Genomic DNA, 23,327 nt, shown 5'->3' with positions numbered 1-23,327 from the left:
GCACACCACCCAAGCGCATGCGCAGCAACAACCCGCGCACCGCACCACCGGCGGCGGCCATCTTGACACACCGAGCCACCGCTCCACGGGCAGCGGGGGCGGGGCCGGCCGGAGGCGGGGCCGGCCGGGGGCTGAGGCGGCGCCGCGCCAACCCAAACACCGCCACGCCCCGGCAGCCCTTGCGCCCGCTGCCCGCCACCATCGTTAGCCGGCGGGGGCCCGCTCGGAGCGTAAAGCGGGCGGAAGCGCGGCCCCGCCGGCCCCGCCGCCATGAAGCTTCGCGTGCGGCTGCAGAAGCGAACGGCGCCGCTGGAGCTGGAGGGGGCGGAGCCAACGCTGGGGGAGCTGCGCGCGCAGCTCCGCCGGGCCCTGCTTCACGCCTGGGGCTACAGGTAGCGCGCGGAGCGAACCATCCCGCGGTGGCGGGGGGCGGCCGGGGAGCGGGGCCGTACCACGCAGGGTGGGGTCGGGGCGGCCCGGCCCGTTTCTCCCCTCCTCCCCACCCTTGCCTGAGACGTGGCGCTACCGCCCCCTGCGGGGAGGGGTCCGTCGGAGTGTGGGAGCTGCGCGGGGCCTGGCGCCGGGCTGGGCGAGGCGTCGGCAGTCGTAGGGGAGCGCGGTCTCCGTACGGTTGTGAGGCGAAACTTAATAAAAACTTCCGAAAAGTTTTGCTCCACGGTTGTCAGCAGCAGAACGAGAAAGGAAGGCGTACTGTGGAGGGTGCTCGCGTCTGGAATCCGGGTTGTGACACTGTTAGAGCTGATGGAGCGCTGCTCTGTGGCCTTCGTCTGACGGAGGGTTCGGCAGGGTGTCCATTTCGCATAGTACAGAGGGGGACAGTCTCTGGGTTCAGATAGCACAGAAGGTTTCAGGTGTGAGGAACTTCTGGCAGTCTCCACAGTCAAACCTGTTGCCTCAGCTGATAAACACCTCCAGAAGTGGCCCATTCCTGAGGCAGTTGAAAGGCTCAGGTTCAGTGACCCTTTGCTTTCCTTCGTAATTCCTTTATGGGCAATTGTACCTACCAAGCAGCTACTGTTACTTAAAGTGTACCTGGAGAGAAAACCAGGGGAAAAACTTCAAACTTTAGGTATTTCCTCACTCTTGTTGTAGTGTATTGCTGAGTATTACAGAATGACAGAACTGTAGGGTTTGGTGGGGACTTCTGGAGATCATCTAATCCAACACCCTGCTAAAGCAGGTTCCCTACAGTAGCTTACACAGGAAAGCGATTGGGTGGGTTTTGAGTACCTACAGGGAAGGAGACTCCACAACCTCTCTGCACAGGTTGTTCCACTGCTCTGTCACTCTCACAGTAAAGAAGTTTTTCCTCATGTTCATGTGGAATTTCCTATGTTCCAATTTGTGTCCATTGCCCCTTGTTCTGATGCAGGGCACCACTGAAAAGAACCTGGCCCCATCCACTAGACTAATGCCCATTAGATGCTTACCAGCATTGATAAGATTCCCCCTTCAAGACTTCTCCAGGCAGAACAGTCTCAAGGCTCTCAGCCTTTCCTTATGCGGGAGATGCTCCATGGCCTTCATTGTCTCAGTGGCACTCTGCTGGGCTCTCTTAGAAGTTTCCTGGCTTTCTTGATTTGGGCTGCCCAGAACACAGCACTCCAGATGTGGTCTCAGCAGGGCAGAGCAAAGGGGGAGGATGACCTCCTCTGACTTGCTGACCATGCTTTTTGGAATGCACCCAGGATGCTATTGGCCTTCTGGGCCACAAGGTCGCACTGCTGGCTCATGGCCAACCTGTTGCCCACCAGGACACCCAGGTCCTTCTGCAGAGCTCCTTTCCAGTAGGTCAGCCTCTCACCTGTTCCAGTGCATGCAGTTATTCCTCCCCAGGTGTAGGAGTCTATGCTTGCCCTTGTTGAGCCTTACTGATAAATTAAAACCCAAAGGAATAAAATCTGTAGAACACACTATGCTTTTCTAACTATACCTCCGTGTACAGCTACTCAAATGCAGCTAACCACATTTCCTTATTGTGTTATTTTGCAGTTCTGATACAGAGTTTTCAATAACACTGAATGGGAAAGACGCTCTTACAGAAGATGAGAAGACTTTAGCTTCATATGGGATTGTTCCTGGTGATTTGATATGTTTATTACTAGAAGAAACAGATGCCAAATCCAGCCTACCTCCTCCCTCATCTTCTAGTCCTCCCTCACTTCAGAATGGTCGTGAGACATCCACCTTGACTCCCAAAAATCAGGCTGATGGTCCAAAAGAAGAAAGGCAGAATGAACAGTCTGACAACCAGAAAGCTCAAGTGGAAGCTCAGAAGAGTGACAGTAGGGTAAGCACATGACAATTGGCTTGTATGACACAAGACAAAAAATGAGGTATCTTATATCAGATGATGCACTGCATAACAAAGAGTCTCTTCAGAATATTTGACTCCTTATGATTGTCTGATAATGTAGCCACTTATTGGGATGGAAATCTGTCTCCAGCATTACTAGTTATGTCCCAGTTCCGACAGGTACCCCGAGATGTTTTACATTTTTACAGGATTGCATGTTTTTTGCTGGAACATGCACTTCGTTTAAGGAAGTTATGAGTTTTAGCTCCCTCAGTGATGCCTTGAAAACAATTACTTGATGTGCCACACAAAGGCAGCAAATACTGAAATACCACTCATAAGTGGAGTGCATGATTCCTTTCTCATGGTTATAACAGTTCTCTGTGATTCAGATGGCCTGCTTGGAATGAGAGATCTGTCTGTCTTGTGCATGAAGTTAGACAGTGCTGAGGTAGCTCCTGCCTTGTGCTTCAGAAGGGTGCATTTGTATGAACCCACACACCTGTTTCCAGTTAATAGGCACATCTTTTGCATATTATTCAGTGATTGTTTATGACTGTAGATAGAAGAGTTAAACAGATAACTGCATCTACCAGCTGCTGTGGTGAAAGTAGTCTTGCTGGAAGAGAGCCTAGGTGCCATGCTGCTTGGTGCCTATCTCATTATATGATTTTGTCCCTTCCTAGACAGGCGCTTGAGAAGCTGCTTATTTGTTCTTTCATTTTGGATTAATTGTCAAATACAAAATATCACTTACTACAACCTTTTTATGAGAAATATTGCTAAACATAGGAGTAAAGTATTGTTTCAAAGTATAGGAATTAAGATTTAGGATCCAAAGAATTCTAAGTAGTGAAGAAGAATGTAGTTGGACCATTGTCCCATTGATTCTTGCCAGGACCAAAGTGCCCCTAGTACATTCGTGCTGTGGGCATGCAAGCCCATGCAAGAAAAGAAACAACAATAAAGCCACAAGCTTCCTGAGATGTCAGCAGATGCATTCTGTTAATGATTCTTTTAGCTATTTAAGCCTATTGTATTTCTAAGGAGTCTGAGTTAATCATGTTGGTTTCTTGCTATGCACATTGGGGTACCGCAATAATTGTTCCTGTAGGTGTTGCAAGAATTCTGATGAATGTTTAATAATTTTTTATCAATTTGCAAGAAAATGACAGATCTTTTTTTATGAAAGACTTGCATTACAATTATTGAAAAAATACAGAGCCTGTGTATACAATCCCAGTCTCCAGTTGAGATGCTAGGAAATGGAGATGAATTGAATCTGTAAAAGTTACATGGGAGATTTGTAGTGTAGACTTGGTGCCCACGGAGACTGCCAAACAAGTAATACTGATGGTATAATTTTCTGCATGTATCTTTTGTTACCTCTTGAAGGCAGGATCCAGCCTAGAATTTCCTTCTGGATTAGTCCCAGAAGATGTTGATCTGGAAGAAGGTACGGGTTCCTATCCTTCCGAACCTATGCTGTGCAGTGAGGCTGCTGATGGAGAGATTCCACATTCCTTAGAGGTGCTCTACCTTTCTGCTGAGTGTACCAGTGCCACTGATGCCTTGATTGTCCTAGTACATCTTCTTATGATGGAGACAGGCTATGTACCTCAGGTAAGTACACAACCAAAAAGGAAATGTCTTGGTCAGCATGAGTGAACTGTAGAATATTATCAGAACCTGTAATGCAAGATGCCTCTAGAGATGTGCTTCTGGCTGTGTGTATACAGTCAGCAGCCCAGTCTGCTGAAGTATTAGCATCTCTGACTGCCAGGTATGGCTTAACGCTAAACACAAGAGCAGCTTTTAGGGGTAAAAGAAGAGGCCTGCCTCCATGTTCCTCTCAGTCCTCAACTGGAACTCAGCTGATAACCTCCCATTTCTGCTTTTTACTGCTAAGCTTGTGTAGATGTGTTTGGATTGTAGCACTTCATTATAGTGCTGTCCTCAACATGAGCATCATCTCAATAGGATACAGTTCAAATGGTGGCTAACAAGGCCTAGGTGTGCCTAAGTATTGTCACCTAACTTACATCATCTTCAGTAGGGTTCAGTTAGGCTTTGGTTTCACTAATGTCTAGAGGTATCTAGCTCATACTTGAGCACCTATGGTTTTGTCTCTGTACAGTGAGTTCATCCTTTCCCTTTAGCTTTTCATGTAACCTGCATTACATGTTTACTGTTATGTAACTGAACATGAAAGATAAGACTTGTTATCAGAGAACGTGGTGTCCTGTTTTTCCTTGTGGTGCTAAAAGCATATGGAATTAGTTTAGGTCTGTTTGACCAATACCAGTTTAATAAATCTGTTAACAGCATTCCCATAGGCTGAAATACTGTCCAATGAACACATTTGCCATAGGAAGCGAAGTTTGTTTATGTCAATTTGTGGAAATAGGGAACATAATTTTTGTGTGAGTTTAAGAGGAAAGAGAGACCTTGCTTGTCCTTGTGGTTATGTTGTATCTCTCTATGGGATACCATCTGAGAATTTTCATACTGAAATTGAAAGGAAAATTGTTAATCCACTGAGATTTTTAAATTGTTTTCAAGCTGTGACCTTCAAGTCCTGTCAGAGATCACAGAAAAGGTGCAATAAGATGTTTTAAATGCAGAAAATTAACATATTCAGGAGTTATCAGAATGCTGGAGTGAATGGCAGAGTGAAGTACAGACTTACACAGTGAGTATTACTAAGTCTACATGCTGAACAACCTTCCCAGAAACTGGCACAAGGCAGAAATTGCTAAACTTCTCCTTAGATTTGCTGTTAGTACGTACTCACGCAGTTATAGTCTGTATCATAATGCAGGTTGGGACTAAACTGAAGATTTGAATTGCAAACACAATTCTGGCATTTTCAAACTTCTGGTCCTCTTTTTCCATTTGAAGATATGACGGTATTATCTGTGTATTTTCAGGGGACAGAAGCCAAGGCAGTGTCTATGCCAGAGAAATGGAGAGGGAATGGTGTTTACAAGCTACAGTACACGCATCCCCTTTGCGAAGAGGGTTCTGCTGGTTTGACTTGTGTGCCTTTGGGAGATCTTGTCGCTATTAATGGTAAATTAATGAAGTTTTTATTCTGGATATAAGTTGCTAAATATCACCATTGCTTAGCAAGAGAAGGCTTACATAAACTTCGGAATCACATCTTCATTATCCAGATTGATGAGGTGCAAGAGTTGCCACTTCCTGATGATGAAAATTCTTGACATTTCTTGCCTCAGTATAAGCTTTTTCCTTCTTTCTAATGAGAATGGAATAATATTTGGGGAATTCAGTTAGCATTTTTATTACAGTGTTATAAAAATATGGGTTTTATCTCATTTCATAGGAACTGTGATATACGTTAATGAATACTAAAAAGAGAGATTTCATCCATTTTGTTTAGTCTCACACTCTTGGCAAGACTTAAACCGTTTCTAGACTACATATTCCTTAGTTCTAACGTGTGTTCTTTTTTGTCCTCACTGAAACACATGAACATTCTCACTGTGGTCTCAAGAACTATATGAGGTTTAAGCTATTCAACTCAGAAAATTAAGAGAAGTCTGGCTTTTCTGAAGTAACTTCCATATCACTTGGTAGCTTTTGTTTTGGTTGTTTTTTTTTTAATTGCTCTTTCATGTTTGATTTAGCATTTGAGCAATTCCGCATTCTTATAGAACCAATATTAAATTGGAATTTAATTCTAATTTCAAGATTTCTTTAATTAATATTTGTAGACATACGTGCTTACACAAATTGGCATACGCAATTATATTTTCTCAGAACGTGTACAGAATTTGCTTTCTGAAATTATAATCAAATGTTTTAACCAGTCAGGTTAGATTTAGGATTGTGTTGGAACTACCATGCATGCCATGCATATGACATTCATACAGTAAGATTGCTGAGCCTTTTCCTCGAGTTTATAATATTTGAATTGATAATGTCTTTAATGACTGGGTTATAATAATGGCTCCCTATGTACCACTCCTAGCTGTGTTAGATCTCTTTCCATGTGATAGAATTGATGAAGACAATACTCAGTTTTTATCACCAGTATCTTCGGTTATTCTTTGCTATAATAAGTTCTGTTTTTATTTTTCTGAAATTTCTATTTATCTAACTGCTAGCTGTCATTGGTATTTTCCTCAACAGGAGCTGGTAAGGGAGAAAAGTAATGCACCTCTGAGAGTAAGGCAGTGATGAAGTGATCTTGGTTGTCTCTCAATATGTTTTAAATTTTTGAAATATCCTTTTTTTTTCTTCTTATGTTTGCAGCAACATTAAAGATCAACAGAGAGATTAAAGGTGTGAAGAGAATACAGCTGCTGCCAGCATCCTTTGTTTGCTTTCAGGAACCAGGTATGCGTGAGCTATAATACTGATAATAGTAAACTGGGAAGTAGGTAAGTGATGCAGTAAGTAGAGATAGTAAGTGGAGGACTAAGTAGGCAAAAAGTAGCAAGAAAGAATAAAAACGTGATCACTGTTTAGGTGGGCTATTGCTTTATGGTAAAAGGAATTCAGAGTATAGCCACTTACTTGTATTTTGCTGCTAAAATAATTTTAATTTCTTGGATTAACTGAATAAAGAAAGGTTTTTGCAAAGACTGAGTCATGCTTTGTCCCAAATGCCTATTATTTATGAAGTCCTAAATATAAAGGTAAATTTTTGAGGCAGCAATGCTGGATTAGACCCTCTTTTTTCTCCCTGCTGGCTCAGGACTTCAGAGGCTGGTGATACCTACACTCTTACTGTGACACCGTAACTGTTTTTTGTGTTAGAAAATAGGTGCCAACCACATAGCTCCTCCAGAATGCCAAAATTAGAGGAGAACTAAGCTGGGGGAGGAGAAGGACAAATGGATGTAGATCCTTTGTGAGCAGAGGCCTGACTAGCCTTTTGTTTTACAACGCATTAATGAACCTCTTTGTTGCCAGTTGAGGATGACTTGGTGTCCTACACTGTGTCTCTCAGATCTCCAGTTACTGATGTAAGAGGCTAGTCAAAAGGCTGTAGTCCTCTACAGCCTGAGCACTGAGCACTGACATGTCCAAGATAATGGTAGAGTTTTCTGGCTCTTCTTTCCTAGGAGAACAGAATGGAGGAGCATTCTTATGAGAAAAAATGAATGTTGCAGACATTTACAGCATAGGTGTGTGCCGCCTCGGCTTTGAAATCTGATAAAAGAAGCTCTGATTTCTCTTAATAGTGCTTTTTAAGGCTATGCGGTAGCTTAGCCTTACCGTGGAAGTAGGCTGTAGTTTCTCGATAAATTGTTTATTCCATGATTGTCACACACTAGCTGCAGACCTGGGCTTATCAAGATGACAAGCAGATCACCATTCTGCTTATAAGAAAGCCATGGTTTTTCTGCTCTTGCATAATCACTGCATTATAACCTCTTGAAATTAAGCTTTTTATCTCTCTGATTTGATAGAAAAGGTTGCGGGTGTTTACAAAGACCTTCAGAAATTATCTCGTCTCTTTAAAGACCAGCTGGTTTACTCTCTTCTGGCTGCTGCCCGACAAGGTGAGAGAGATGATACTTAATTTTTGCGGATGGAAGAAAGGGAGGGAGTCTGTGCAAAGTCTTGAGGGAGAAATGTTAGAAACAATTCAGACAGCTGCTCAGTGGTGGGTATGTGGAGAGTAAGAAAAAAATGGACATTCTAAAGAAATTAGATTAATCTTTGTATTTTAAAAGAAATCAATATAATGATAATTTCCCGTCTTTAATATTTGATTGCTCAAGATAAAACAAAACTCTTTCTAGTCTCACTTAGGATACTGAGATGGAATGGCTGTTTTCCATACTTGGTGATGAGAACAATGTGCCACAGATACTTTGTGGGAGTGGTTTTGTATTTTGGTCCATTTCTTTGTCAAACTATTATACGTATGTCACCCTGAAAGTAATGTCTCCTATTTATTTCCATGTAAACTGCAACAGATGGGAAGAGCTCTGTAACACTATTTGATAGAGGAAATTCTTAGCTACAAAACACTGTTTTTCAACATAGTCATCGCCATTAGCTATGCATTTTCACTAGCAGTGACCAAGAGCCTGCATGCTGTGCTCATAAAAATCTGCACCAGTGGAAGACACCCACTGTTCCACAGTTGCTGTGGCAGCAACATTGCTAGGAAAAATGTTGCCCACACAGTCTTATCTTTCATTGGTCCCAACAGATGAAAGTCAGAAGGCACCAAATCCAAACTGTACGATGGGTGTGGTAGGACAGTGCAGCCAAGATGGGCAATGTACTCCACTGTCTTTAAACTGGTATGGGACCTGACATTACTATGATGCACAAGAAAGGTTGTCTTCGCTGTCCTAACTCTGCAAGTTGGAGCCTTCAGCTTAGTTAGCATCGTGATATAGCGGTCAGCGTTGGTAGTTTGTCCGTGTCCCAGGAAAACCAGGGGGATCATCCCTTTCCTCACTTTGCTCACCGAGGGCTGCATCTTGAGCTTTTTTTTTTCAATGTGAAATTCATATATGTATGCTCTATGAACTGTTGTTTTGACTCTGGCTCGTAGTGTTGACCCCACATCTTGTGATTGATAAAGGAACAGGAAGCTGTCACTGTCAGCCTGGTATTGGTGCAATGGGTCCTGACAGACTTGTATACATTGTTATTTCTGTTCCTATGTAAGCCTTGGTAGGGCCAACCTGACGCAAACTTCTCAATATTCCAATGTTGCCACCATCTTTTCTAACTCCTTGAAGCTGACACTCAGCTCTGTACATTGTTTCCTGGATGTAATCCACTGGTTTGCACAGACGAGTTGATAAAGACACTCTTCATTTCATTGTGTGACGCTGTGTGTGGCCATCCAGAACATGGCTTCTCTTTTACATTACAGTTGCCGCCTCACTGTACTCATATCTACCATTTTGTCTCCATAAATGTTCAGCAAATGTTAATAAATGTCAGCGGGTGCAATTTTTTCTCATGGAAGAACTCAGTGACACACGTTTGCTTCATCCATGCTTCCATGTCAGACGCCATTTTGTCAGACTGCCCCTCTGCTGCCACCTGTTACACAGCAACAGAATGTAGCAGAGTGTTGGTGCGAAAGCTCAACCAGTAGAACTGGTTCGACAGAAAGTTCAACGGTAGAACTGCAGGCATGTCCAGCCCACAGGCTGCATGCACCCTGGCATAGCTCATACTGCAGCCACCCCCTGCCCCACACCATCATGGCAGGCTCTTCCCTGCTATGCGATGCGGCCTGGCCCAGCCCTGGGCATGCACTCATCACTCAGCAACAGCCAAGCATCGGTGTGTGCTTGACATTGAACTGAAACCAAGACACAGGGGGGCCACCATGCTGTGCTAACTGAAGTTATGGCTAATAATCTTAAGCATTTTGATACATTAGCTGAAATGTCCTGTGAACAGCGAAATATTTGCAGTTTTCTGTTTTGATAAAGGAATTTGAGAAGATTGCAAAAAAAAATCATCAATTTTTTTCATATTTGACATTTTTCTGTTTTCAGTTGACATAAATACATTATCTGTGAATTTTCACATGGAATGTATAAAATTGCAATCAGATATTGATCGTGTCTCTTTACTAGACTTTTCTAATACCTATCTCAGCAGAGAAGAATACCCATTGCTTCACAATCACGCCTTATTCATGTCATCCGTTTTTGTCAGTACGTACGGAAAGGATAAAATTTAATCAGAAATCTCTGACAAACACCTTGAGAACTCATTAAGAATTGCGACCACTTCCACTGAGCTGGACTGATGCATTAGTTTCACTGAAACAAGATCAAATATCCCACTAGTTTTATGTTTTGTTGCTCTTGTTTTAATAAAAAAAAAAAAAAAAGGAATTTTTGTTAACTTTTATACACTAACTATATTATATATTTGATACATGGCTCAAGACAATTCCTCTTCACTCAGTGTGGTCTAGGCAAGCCAAAAGGTTGTACGCTCATGCTTTACTGCATCACCACCGATATCCGCCTCTTAACGTCTTTGGCCAACATAATAAAACAGGAGGCACTAATTTTGGAGCAGCCATCATGTTTGGAAGTCTGACACCAAGAACAGTCTTCTTAGTAACTGGTCATTGAGGGCTTGGAAGGAGTGGGAAGAAGTAATCCTAGCTCGTGTTTGTGAAGCAGTAGGAAATCAGGCTTTCTGTGTATAGATATTGCCGTAAAAGAGTTCAGCTTTGTATTCAGAAGACACAGTGGAATTCCTTGTAGACTTCAGTGCAGGCAGGCTTTATGTGAAACATGTGCTGTGCGTTTAATATGTTTTTTATGGACTCTTGTAATCAGGAAGACTTTTTCCTTTAGCCTTTGTTCTGTAGCCTGTAAACATAGTTTGGCATGTGGCATGTTTCTTAGGTTTACAGCAGTCAGTGGTGTTCAGTATAAATTGCCATTTGGCCTATTTCATGAACTCCATAAATGTACTGCAAGGTGGAAGAGATCAGTTTTCTAAGAAGTCACGTCATGGTGCTTTTGGAGAAAAGTTGTTTAACTGAGGCATCAAAGGGGAATGATTTCAGGGAAAGGTTATGATGTCCTTTTTTTCTTCAGGGTCGCCAGCTTTGCACCATTTAGGTAATTCTACTATTTCCTCCACTTTGTAGCTCTGAACTTGCCAGATGTTTTTGGGTTAGTGGTCCTTCCTCTTGAGTTGAAGCTTCGGATTTTTAGACTTCTGGATGTCCGTTCCCTCATCTCTCTGTCTGCTGTTTGCCGTGATCTTTACGCAGCTTCAAATGATCAGCTTCTGTGGAGGTTTATGTATCTTCGAGATTTCAGAGGTAATGGTGATACGTTTTCTTCAATTTCATTCTCATGTGAACAGGGGTAATTAGGCCTTACATTTTGATAAGAGGTTCCTCAGGTAACCACTCTTGATTTTTAAATAAAGCATCAAATAGAGTCATTAGTGATACTGCCCACTACAGCGGACTAGATGTAATTCAGGTGGGTATTCTGTTTTCTGTCATGAAAAATAGTAATAGCTGTCTGAGCCATTTCTCATGGACCATATAGTTCTGCCCATCATGTACAAACTTTTGTTGTTTTCATCTGTTTCTCTTGCTACGTAGATGTACTTGCTATTGCAGCTATTTGAGAGTGGAGAGAAAGGATATTCCTGCTAGAATTCCTCACAAGAGACTGAAGAAATAAAGTGGTAAAGAGAAGTGCTGTTACAAATCAAAGATGGGAATAATATTCCTGGGATTTCTTACAAGTTTTGGAGATGGTATTTTATATAGAATATGAGTAGATTACATATGGAATGGTCCTACAGCTACGTTTTTTTTAGAACACATTATCTCTATGGAAGATGTTTTGGCCAGAGATGTTTTTTTCATCTCCTTCGGCATGTTCCCACAAATCCTTGGCATGAATGCTACTTAAGAGGTTGCTCATTTTGATTTTGTGCTTCTCTTGTAGATCCCATTGCAAGGCCTCGTGACACTGACTGGAAAGAAGTAGGTGGCTTCTCTATATAATCTCACTGAGATTAGTCTACATGGGAAAAATGCAGGGCTAAAACAGAGACTTTGGGAGGCTGTAGTTTTGAGTTAAGTTTTAGTTTAAAAGTGGTGTTCTGTAAATGCACGTTTTGTTTGGTTGGAGTAGGAGAAAATGAACATCAATAAGAGACACAGTGAACCTTAAAATACTTTTGTTTCTGTCTGCAGCTGTACAAGAAAAAGTTGAAACAGAAGAAGGAGGCCTTGAGATGGAGGCATATGTTTCTGCCCCCTACACCTCATCCAATTCCATTTCATCCCAACCCATTTTATCCTAGTCCCTTTCCTCCCAACCCCTTCCCATCAAACCCAATCTATCCCCCCATGGTCATTGGAGAATATGGTGAGAGACCAACGCTTCTGTATATTGGAGACCCAATTAATTCACTCATTCCTGGCCCAGGGGAGGCACCAGGCCAGTTTCCTCCATTCAGACCACATTTTGACCCCATTGGTTCCTTGCCTGGAGCAAACCCTACGCTTCCAGGACGAGCTGGTCCCAGTGATAGGTTTCCACCTAGACCCAGCCGGGGCCGCCCCACGGACGTTCGCCGTGCGTTCATTTGATTGCTGCTTTCTCCCTCAGTGGATTTTCTAGTTCCTGAGCTTGCTTTCTAACTGCAGGACGTTGTAAAACCCAGGCACTAACATCTGCCTTCTCTTCAGATTGTGGCAAGAACTTGTTTGCATGGTAATGTTTTGACCCCAGAGTTAGGGTTTGTTTGCGTTCTGATAATAGTGCAGTACCTGGCACTAAGGTCTCTTTCAAGATGGGATATGACTTAGAACAATACGTGTTGTTCCCCTCCCACCTCTCCTCTTTAATCACCTGTGAAGTGCTACTTAGAGACTAGAAGGATACTGGCTAAGTATTTGCTGCATCAGATAAAGGGCACTTTAAATACAAATCCTATCTTTTTCTGTCTTATTTGAAGAGTTTTATTAATTTGCCAGGAAAGAAATATTTCATTTCAAATCTACCTGGCTAATATTTTTTCTTAACAAAAAATCTACCGCATCCCGCATAGAACAGGATGCTGCCATTGCTACGGTAGATGTGTTTTCATAGATTTTTTCAGAGATTACATTTTCCTTTTTTTTTGTTAGGTAAAAAGTATTTTTATGTTGTTACTTAATACACAAAGAATGCAGGGAAGGGATTTTTTGTTTTAAGTGGAAATATTAGAACACACATCAGTTCATTTTGCAAACAGCTGAGTGAACCCATGCTACAGTGCAACTCAAAAGTCTGAACAGAAGCAGAGCAATTTTACAAAGAACCAGCAGCAAAACTTTTGTCTTTCTCCTTGTTTGAACAGGTTGACTTTACAAACAAGTAGCTATAGTACATGGCCGCATTAACTGTGTGTGAACTAAAATCGATGCAAAAAGAAGTTTTTCTGCCTGCCTAACTATTTAAGGAATTAAACAGGTTGATCCAATTGCAGTGGAAGTGGGATCACGGCAGGAGAAACAGAACGAATTCTTACTTCGGGAAATTCTGTTTAATTTCATTAGAGCAGTATCAAAAGTTGTCTCGATGGAAGAAAACATGCTGTAGCATGTTGGAGCTTTCAAGTGTTGTCTTAACTAATGAACAACTAACAACATCGCTGTTACAGTTTCCTGGTGAGATCTGCAGTTTGATACTGAAGCTCAATTAAAGAAAGACTGGAATAACTAAACTTTGCTAGAACTTTTCATTTCTTATTTTCCTTCTTTTTAAGATGGTTTGATCTCAGTGTTTCTGAAAATGTAAATGGTACTGATGACTGTTGTGACAGCTGATATTGCTTTCTACAATCCTTTTGGAATTCAAACAATGGCGATGAATTATGTTTCCTATTAAATACAAGCTGTTTCATCAGCAATATTTTTGTGCTTTTTCAGGTGATGTTTCAGTGATTCATCTTTTTGTTTTACACGTCAGTTGACTTCAGTTGGGTCAGGAAGTTCTCCTGTTAACTCTGTGGGAGTAAAATAATGCTTTTTTTTTTTTTGCTCTCAAAAGTTATATTTCTTTTTTTCTCTCTCTTTTCCCACTTCAGAGCAACAGCAAACCAGTGCAAATCCTGCCGTTACTGATCACACATAAGCATCCATAGAGTCCGTTGGCAGCGGTTAGCATTCAATATCAAAATTAGTCTTAACATTTTCCTAACGTGGTTGAATTGCTTTATTCCAAGGGAATTTTCATTTAAGTGTATAATCAGGCATTGTGGAGCTAACAGTGATTCTTTAAAGGAAAATGGAAGTCTACACTGTGTGTGTCTTGTACGCTTTTGACGTTGTGGTCTCTCCTTCAGAAGTGCATACATAATACTCAGGCAAGGTCACACAAATCTAATGGATTCTATTTATCCTGGATTTTTTCACTGGGACATTTGTTTGAGAATAAATTAGGCGTCATTACAGATACACCAATGAATGACCTGAAGGTGTTCCTTCCCTTTCTTCTTTTGCACTGTAGTGAAGGCATTGTGAGCCAAAGATTAAGGAATCTGCCTTATCCCAAACTGTTGAGTTTCCTACAGGGGAATTTCCTTAATTGCTAAAACAGTATATGAAATCCGATGTGAATATCTCAGGACCAACAGTATAAAATGACATGATAGAACAAAGGACATACTTGAAAAGCAGCCACTTCCATGGTTATTTACCAGCTTCTAAGGCAGGTGTATATGTCATTGATGTTTGCAAACTCTACAGAAGAGACGCAAAGGTGAAATGCTTGAGGGTGGCCGCCATTCCTTACCTGTACTGTTCATTTGCATGCACTGCTGCTAACAGTCGCTTGGAAATTGGGAAACTGTCACTCTTTCCTTTTTTTAATTTGCTTTACCTTATTCGTGGAACTTAAGAAGACTGTATTAAATAACCTAGTCATATGCAGGGTGTGAGGTCTTACATACCCATCTGTGATAAGTGAAAGAAAAGAAAGTACAGCTGCAGTCATTGGAGCAGGACTGCTATTCTGAGCCTTAGCTTTATACAAGATGTTTAATTGCATGAGAACATGAGTTACATTCCTCTTGAAATACCACACCTAGATATTACAAGAAAGACGAGATGTTTTTTCAGTCTCTGTCTAAACAGCAGAACGTAAATTCATTTTCCAGGTGCTGAGTATGGGTGGGTGTCTTAGCTGTGTCCCAGCTCCGTCTTGGGCTGATTCCAAATGCACGCATCTATTCATGTTTCCTGGTTTCCATGTGAAGAAAATGAAAGCATGCTCTGACCAGGTGTTCAGTTTTCACAGCTATGAGAAAGACCCCAAGGCATGCTGTGGGCCATATCTATGCTGTGATTTAAATGTAACTTCCATTTACCATCTTTTCTGTTGCCTTCTTAACTTCCTTTTAGTCTAGCTGCTACATTTAGGTACCTAAATAATGCTTAGATAGACCTTAGTTCAGCATTCATAAAAAGAATATACCCCTTTTATTACCTCTGTCTATTGCTTTGTTAGATTGTAGGGATTTTGGAATAGGAGCCCAGCATCAAAGGTGGTGAATCTGCTGCTAGCCACGACATCTAGTGTGTGAGTGTCATAGTTGTACTGTATTTATAGGATATGGTACAGAGTTTCATCTCTGTGATTCAGGACATCAGCTCTGTGTGTTCATTAAAGCACTTTTGTGAACAGAACAGAAAATGCTTTTCAACAACTATAGGAATAGGAAAGGTAAGCTGATAGTGCCTCTTGCTATTATGCATTTTTGGAGGCTGGATCAAGGGGAGAGCCTGTTCTGCTTGCTTGTCCCTTGAAAGGTGCCAGCTGGGAGCTGAAGGCAGATGAAGAGATCTGAGTCGCTGCTGGCTGTCAGGTCAGCAGTGCTGTCCTGTTGCAGTAGTCGGTTGGAGGACAGTCCTGCTGCGTTTCAGCATCAGCAGATGATCCAAAGGTTGTGATTTCAGTGATTAAATGGAGTCAACTGAAGGGGCCGTGCCTTACCAGCTAGTAGTTACCTGTTTTTTAGTTATTTTTTTGGTGTGTGTGTGTGTGTAGGATGTATTGGTAAGAGAGATATACAAAGATCTGGAGAATAGAGCAATTGAGGATTCTGGCAGTAAACTGCTATATTTGTCTTTGCATTTCTGGTGACCACTTAGTAGGGCAGGGCATGAGCCATGCTGAGGGAAGCGTTATCGAAGGAAATCCTCTTCCACCAGAGCTGCATTACCTCTGCTCCATATAGTGGAGCTTGTTAATCTGCTATTGTTCTTGCCAGTGGAACAATGCTGAAAGTCATTTATCACTCTTTTATTGCTCCTGGAGACTGCAAAATAGCAGGGTCTGTTTTCTTTCTCAGACAATGACATGTGTTTATGATGCTACATTGTAAGCTACTCAGCAAACCTGGAAGGACAAAACAGAGCTGAAAAAAAAAAAAAAGGATAAATCATAAGGGAATTGAGTGGTTCTTTAATTCTGAACTTGAGATATAAATCATTGGTCCAGATGAGTCTCTCGAGAGCCTTCCAAGCTGGAAAAGCCATGCAGTTACTTGCCTGAAAGTGCACAGGTCACAAAAGCAATTATATTTGTAAAGGTATGTTCGGATTGGTCTGCATTGGATCTAGATGTTCATTACAGGTGCTGTGCATGAAGGAATTGCTCGTTTGGCTTCATTCCCACCAGTGAATCATGAGATCCAAGATGGCAAATACTGCTCTTGGTTTTTTTGATTTGGGGACCTCTTTTTAAGTGACTGCTAAGATCTGTGCCACTGGCTCAGATGTATATAACTAACTTACTGACCTCCTTTCCTCCATTGGTATTCCTAAGTGTAACTGATGCGAAGTTGCAAAGGGAAACATAAAGTCAGAAGCCTGGCCTTGAAGCTGTGTGTATGAGTTGTGGCTCAAATACTTGACGGAAGAATGGAAGAGGCTTGCCTGCTTCCTCCTGGAGCCCTGCCTTGCATGTGTCAGGTGATGGGATGGGGGCTGGTGCTTTCATCAGGTGTATTATAAATAAAACTAGCGTAATGCACGGGGTGGGCTCTCAGCTGGTAGAAGTAGCCATAGTTAGACTGATTTCTGCAGTTTTTTTCAGTTATGAACGTGGTTTGTGTCATTCCTGTTTTTGCTTTGTCCTAGTTGCAGCGTGTGTGTTTGTATACAGCTTCAGTCTATATTACAGGCTTAAGAAAAGCACAGCCAGCAAAGATCTATCTCTGTCTTCTCCAGAAGGTCATTACCTGCTTGGGGCAGTCACATACATGCCTTCCCATTGCTTGGTGTCTCTGGAAGGACCCCAGCTCATCTTATTTCTAGATGACAGTTTTCCTGTTCCATCACAGGTCTGTCACCTTGGTTCGTTTTGCACTCACCCCAGTCAATGGGAGTTCAAGGAGTGAGACAGGATTTCACTCCATTTCCCTGTCCAATCTGTATTATGGAACACTCAGCACCCAAGTATGTGCACTTCATCAGCTCTGCTATTAATTAAATATGTTCCCAGGGGACACACGTAACCAGATGTGATCAAGCCACCAAAGTGCTTGGATTTGTGTGGATTATGGATTTGAACTCTACAGTGTTTCCAGGGGCAAGGAAAGAAGTTGTTGTTGTGTGTGTGTGTGTGTGTGTGTGTTTGGAAAGCCCATTTCTCAGGTTATTTTTGAGCTAACGCTACAGGATTTGAACCTGACATTTTTCTCTCAAAACTTGGGAATCACATGCTGGGGACATAAATGCGAGGCATGAAATAGACATTTTAACTGCTATGAGCAGAGTGATCTGGAACAAACCAGCGGTCCATCTGGATGACCTGCTCATGTGATCTTTGGCAGTTACCGATGCGTGGCACTGTATCTAATCTGAATGTAGTTTACTCTGAAAAATGACTTTAAGTAAAGTTGGTATCATGAAGTTCCATAGTTCACTGTATTTCCATACTCAGGCTTTATCAGTCTATGAATACTTGCTGCTGTTTTTTGCACATCTGTTTCTGAAATAATCCTATATTCTTTTTAGCTCAGGCTCAACAAGGATTCTGTAATTGGAATTTAGTGATTGTATGGACTATATACAAACCAAAATAAAAGCTAGTTTCCACTGTCGTAACTGTAGTCTCCACAGGGATTAGCTGGAAGAAATTTGATTTACAACTCAGTCACTTGAACAGACGTAATTCTGATTATGCACAAAAAACAATGAAATGATGCCACTTTTATACAGTCACCTTTCAGGCCGTTATTAGAATATCTTCTTCGTATTAAAACAACTGTAGTTTTCTCAGCTCCTTTTACCCGGGTATTCGCTGTAAATTGTTGGGTACCACTGAGTATACTCCAAGATGACATTGGCTATACGAAGAGTGAGGGCTGGCCGAAGCACAGATCCAGCTGCAGGGCTGTTAATCGGAAAACAGGCTAGCAAATGATTTCCTCAGGTTGCGGATGGTCTCAGCTTTTGCTTCATCTTCACTGGCATTCCCCCTCTGAGATGATTCAGATATGCTGAAGGTGTTTGTCAGGGACTGCGATTTGCTGAAATGGAAAACAAAGTTGAAACTCAGACTCAGCAGGAGAAGGTGCTTTTTTAGAGCTGGTTACTGATGCTTTGTGCTCCACTGCACAATGGAAGCACTCCAGGAAAACAAGAGAAGGAGGGAAGAAGAATCTCCATATGTTAAGACATCCAGGAACTGGGGAGTATGTGGGAGTAGGGGATGGGTGGCTCCATTATCACAGTCCAGAACTCTTAACAGTTTATGAAGGCATCTGATTAAAAACATACAATTGCCATTCGGTGCTACTCTTCCAATGAATACTGAAATCATGTAACTGTTAATAGAGAAGAGTGTATTTATACTGAAGATCACCTTTCTTTCACCAGCCACACCACGAATGGCGATCCTGTTTGGGACTGGACAAAGTGGTAGCCATGTCCCATGCAAAGTGTGCTGTTGCCTAGTCTCCTTGGCACGTCTACTCTGACTACTGGGTATGCAGTCTTTTGGTTGGCCCCACTGGGTGTATACCCACTAATGTTTTATTTCAGATCTGGTCTGTGCTCATGAAGTACATTTCCATTTTTTTCCCTTTCTACTGTGCTTTGTCACTGACTGATTTCTTGTGTCCATAGTAGGAATTCAGCACAAGACCAGACTCTGAATTAAAGTTCCTGCAATAGGTATAGTACAGAAATTGCATCCTTAGCAACAGCATTTTGATCTGTTAGTCCTCTGCTCTTAGTTTGCCTTACTAATTGTTGACATGATCACTGAAAATGTGTTCCAGAACATCACTCTTCCGCTCTGTCTAAAAACTCTCTTTACAATTCTAGCTTAGATTCTATCTCTGGTCTGTTTGTGCCAATTTTTCTTTGCGCCCACTTGGTCAACACCAAACATTTTATTGCCAAACTCTCCTGTCCTGGTGCAGCCTGATAGATTCCACCAAGGGTGGCAGAAAAGGCTGCTACAAAAGATGTACAATAATTCAGTGTTCCATCAGTGCTCTTGAACATACAGTCACCATCTGAAGTTCTGTGTATATATGAGTAGTACCACAGAGGGCAACTCATGCCATCTACCTGGACTTGTGCAAGGCTTTTCATACGGTCCTCACCACATCCTTATCTCTAAGTTGGAGAGAGATGAGTTTGAAGAGTAGACTATTCGGTGGATAAGGAATTGGTTGGAAGATCACAGCCAGAGAGTTGTGGCCAATGGCTGTATGTCCAGATGGAGGCTGGTGACAACTGGTGTTTCCCAGGGGTCCACCTTGGAACTTATACTCTTTCACATCTTTATCAAGACATAGGTCAGTGACATAGGTGATGGAATCAAGTGCACCCTCAGCAAGTTCACAAATGACACCAAGCTGAGTGGTGCAGTTATGTGGCAGAAGGAAGAGATGCCATCCAAAGGCACCTTGACAAACTCAGAAGCTGGGCCTGTGTAAACCTAGTGAGGTTCAACAAGGCCAAGTGCAAGGTGTTGCACTTGAGCTGGGGCAATCCCAGATATGTGTACAGACTGGGAAAAGAACTCCTTGAGAATAGCCCTGCTGGAAAGGACTTGGTAGATGAAAAATGTAGCATGAGCCAGCAGTGTACCCTTACAGCTTGGAAGGCCAACAGTGTCCTGGGCTGCATCAGCAGAGAGGTGGCCAGCAGGGAGATAGTCCCTCTCTGCTACGCCCTTGTGAGGCACCATCTGCAGTACTGCATGTAGATATGAGGCCTCCAACTCAGCAAAGATGTGGAGATGTTGGAGAGGATCCAGAGAAGGGCCATGAAGATGATCAGGGGGCTGAAGCACCTCTCCTATGAAGATAGGCTGAAGCAGCTGGGCTTCATTGTTTAGCTTGGAAAAGAGAAAGCTATGGAGAGACATCATTACAGCCTTCCAGTATTTAAAGGGAGATATTATAAACAGGAGGGAAATCAAATTTTCACACAGGTAGATAGTGATAGGACAAGAGGGAATGTTTTTAAACCAAAGGAAGGGAGATTGAGGTAAGATGTAAGGGGGAAATTTTTCACTGAGAAGGAGGTGAGATGCTGCCACAGTCTGCCCAGAGAAGCTGTGGATGCCTCATCCACAGAGGCATTCAAGGCCAGGTTGGACGAGGCCCTGGGTAACTTGATCCAGTACTTGATCTAGTGGTTGGCAACCCTGCCTACAGAAAAGGGGTTGGAGTTGGATGATCTTTGATATCCTTTCCAACCCAAGACATTCTATAATTCTACGATAATGTGCTGTTTATCCTGTAAGGGTAATGATTACATACCCTGCTGAAAAGGTAGTAGTGTATTGATAAGGTCGGAATAGACTACACATTTAGCAATGTGCACATGAAGAAGAGGATAAATGTGAAGGCTTAATAGATGTAAAGTACAACTGGTTCTTCCTGATAGCAGTTCACTGGTGACCTGAGCTGTGCCTGGCATTTGTATCTCTGAAGTCACTCACAGTTACCCAGGCCTTTGTCCCTGGGGACTGCTGCCTGACAACAGGTCAGAATACTTTTTTTTTTTTTTTTTTTTTGATAGCCTTATTTTAGTACCTGCAGTTATCAGTGGTTTAACAGAGCACCTACTTCAGATGTGGTTGTGGGGTGGCTTGTTGCTTGGATGTTTCGGTGGGGCTTGGCTGGCTTGGAGCCCGGCCTTGAGCAGGAGGTCTGGGCTGCTGTGGTGGGAACACGCCTGCCTTGGAAGCCTGGACTGGAGAGGACCCAGTTGCTGATCGGACTTGTTGTGGAGATCCAGGTGACCTCTGCTGCTGAGGTGAGGTGGACAGGGGACTCTGAGGCTGCTGTCCTTGAGGAGAGAGCCGTTGCTGTGGAGGTGCATTTGTCCGTGGAGGCTGAGATGCCTGAGGCTGGCGTGGTCCACCTGGAAGGGTCATGTAGATAAGAAGCATGAGGGAGGTCATGTGGAAAATGAGCAAGTAGCATCTATAGGGAGGGATGATATTTGCTAAGAGGAGAGACTATTCAGAGCAGTTTCATGCAAAAGGGTAAGGAAAATCCTCTTTTGCAATAAAAATAAAAATCTAGCACCAGTGTCATGCCCATGTCTTGTTCTTCAACACCTGAGGCTAAATCTGGACAGTAAACCAAATGTGTTCTTCTGGCCAAGCCACAAGTCAAGCCTGCTTCTGCTGTCAAGAGAAGCTGAGGGTGCGCTCTCCCTTGGTGACAGGGCAGTGTGTGTGTGAATGGATCAAGGATCCCGGTGTCACCATCTTGGTATCTATTCCAGGTGTGACAGCACCCATATCTTCCCATCGCTTCTTTACACTTCTAGCTGCTACAGCTTTGTGTAAACACAACTACAGTGTGCCCCAAACCCTGCTCCAATGCCACTTCAAGTGACAATGCTTTGGTGATCCAAACCCTAACAGCGTTATCAGCTAGATCTGTACTAGATTTTCAGCCCACTTTCTGAGCTACTGCAGAGTATTACAGTAGCTCCTTTAACGGCTCACAGAATCTGCTGCCTGCTTATCAGTGAATTGGAACAGTGAGTGAGATGTGTATCTTGAGAGCTTTTATTTAGAAAGCAAACTGATGTCTCACAGTCCATGCCATCATAGGGTCCCAAACAACTGTACCTTGGGGAGGAGGCCGTGGCTGAGACAGTTGTGCAAGCTGAGGTCCAGGCTGAGTTTTCACTGTCTGAGGCTGAACTTGTGGAGGCTGGAGGGGAAAAAAAAAAAAAAGAAAAGAGCCATTCCTGTTAATACAGAGTCCCCAGAGAGGAGCCCAGAGGTATTATAGGAACAGTGGAATCCTGGAGTGTTCCTTAAGTATATACACACAGCATCTGGCTGGTAAAATTTCAAGGGACTGAAAGAGAGAGCTGAGTAATAAAGAGCACGTAAGTTGTTTGCTCACAGGGAATAACAGCGAAGTTACAGTTTATAATGTTTTTTAGGCAATCAGGAATTGCCAAATTTATCAGGCCTGAGGGGTCTCTTAGTCCCATTTCCCATTTTGGGCAGTTGCCAGCACCAGATGCTCCAAAGGAAAGAGAGATGAACCGTAGAAACCTTCATGGAGTAATCATATCTTTACCCTAAGGGGTCTTATCTGGATTGCTAGTAAGTAAGGACCAGCATAAACCATGAAACATGAAGCTTACTATCTGCTCCACAGAAATCTTTGCAGCCATTTCAGATATTTTAACATTGACACCCAGACCCTTTGAAATTTATTCTACTCTCAGCCTCACTACCTTCCTCTCTTCTCAACTCCATTACTTTGAGCTTGAGAATAGTTCTCACAACCTACCTCTGCGAGGCCATTCATTATTGCGTAGACTTTTACTGCCCTCTCTGATTTATGTCCTTCCTAAAGCCAACTGGCCGAATCCCTTCGGTCCCTCCATGGGAATGTTTCCAGGCTCCTAATCATTTTCATCACACACTTCTCTTTTCTGGCTTTGCAGTCTTTCCTGCAGATGCCAGAAGCAGGTCTGCTTGCATTATTCCAGATGAAGCAGTATCTTGATTCTCTATGCGTCACTGACTCATTACTCGTGCATCCAAATTCCTTGCTTCTCCCATGCCAACACAGCCCTAGGCTGAGTAATGGTTTTCATTAGCCTGTTTGCTACAGTGTCTTTCTCAAGTGGCACCGTTAGTGGGACTTGCAAGGTGTACCTACTGTTTATATTCTCCCTCTCTTTACCCCTAGTTCAGCTTACTTTTCAGTCTCCAGCACCGTTTACTATTGTGGTGACTTAACATACACAGCTCTGTCAGAAGTTCTTCGCTACCATCCTTGGTTCTGACTAACCCAAATAAGTTGGTGCCATCTGCACTTTCTTCCCTCTCACTGTTTACTCTTTCTGACAGTTATTTTAATAAATAGATTAAGCAACACAGAATTGTTGCACATAGAGCTTGGTCCAAGGTTAACAAAAGTCTGTGTAAGCCTATTGCACAAAATTGTTTATGAAAGAACACGGGAAGTTGGAGACAGATAGACTGGTATGTGCCGGATTATTTACATGGGG

At 42.7% G+C, this 23,327-nt stretch overlaps 2 protein-coding genes across 2 annotated transcripts in view; one reads left to right on the top strand and one right to left on the bottom strand.

The window, feature by feature from the left end:
* The first annotated feature begins 94 nt into the window (after positions 1 to 94).
* FBXO7 (F-box protein 7) lies at positions 95 to 13,714 on the top strand. The gene is made up of 9 exons (NM_001012537.3): positions 95 to 392; positions 2,014 to 2,311; positions 3,713 to 3,940; positions 5,248 to 5,389; positions 6,596 to 6,679; positions 7,759 to 7,851; positions 10,944 to 11,120; positions 11,764 to 11,801; positions 12,015 to 13,714. The coding sequence occupies exons 1-9, from the start codon at positions 271 to 273 to the stop codon at positions 12,411 to 12,413; spliced, it is 1,581 nt and encodes a 526-aa protein (NP_001012555.2). The 5' UTR covers positions 95 to 270; the 3' UTR covers positions 12,414 to 13,714.
* A 1,113-nt stretch (positions 13,715 to 14,827) lies between these two features.
* SYN3 (synapsin III) overlaps positions 14,828 to 23,327 on the bottom strand; it is a 204,811-nt gene continuing 196,311 nt past the window's right edge. The window contains exons 12-14 of the mRNA XM_003640389.6: positions 21,922 to 22,006; positions 20,903 to 21,200; positions 14,828 to 18,343 (exon numbers count right to left, since the gene is read on the bottom strand). Coding sequence (XP_003640437.1) covers positions 18,211 to 18,343; positions 20,903 to 21,200; positions 21,922 to 22,006 — 516 coding nt within the window. The 3' untranslated portion in view covers positions 14,828 to 18,210. The remainder of the gene's footprint in view (positions 18,344 to 20,902; positions 21,201 to 21,921; positions 22,007 to 23,327) is intronic.

The sequence above is a fragment of the Gallus gallus genome, chromosome 1 (assembly GCF_016699485.2).
Source record: "Gallus gallus isolate bGalGal1 chromosome 1, bGalGal1.mat.broiler.GRCg7b, whole genome shotgun sequence".
NCBI classification, from domain to species: domain Eukaryota; kingdom Metazoa; phylum Chordata; class Aves; order Galliformes; family Phasianidae; genus Gallus; species Gallus gallus.
Note: the sequence above shows the minus strand (reverse complement) of the source record. Positions and strands in the feature narration are given on the sequence as shown.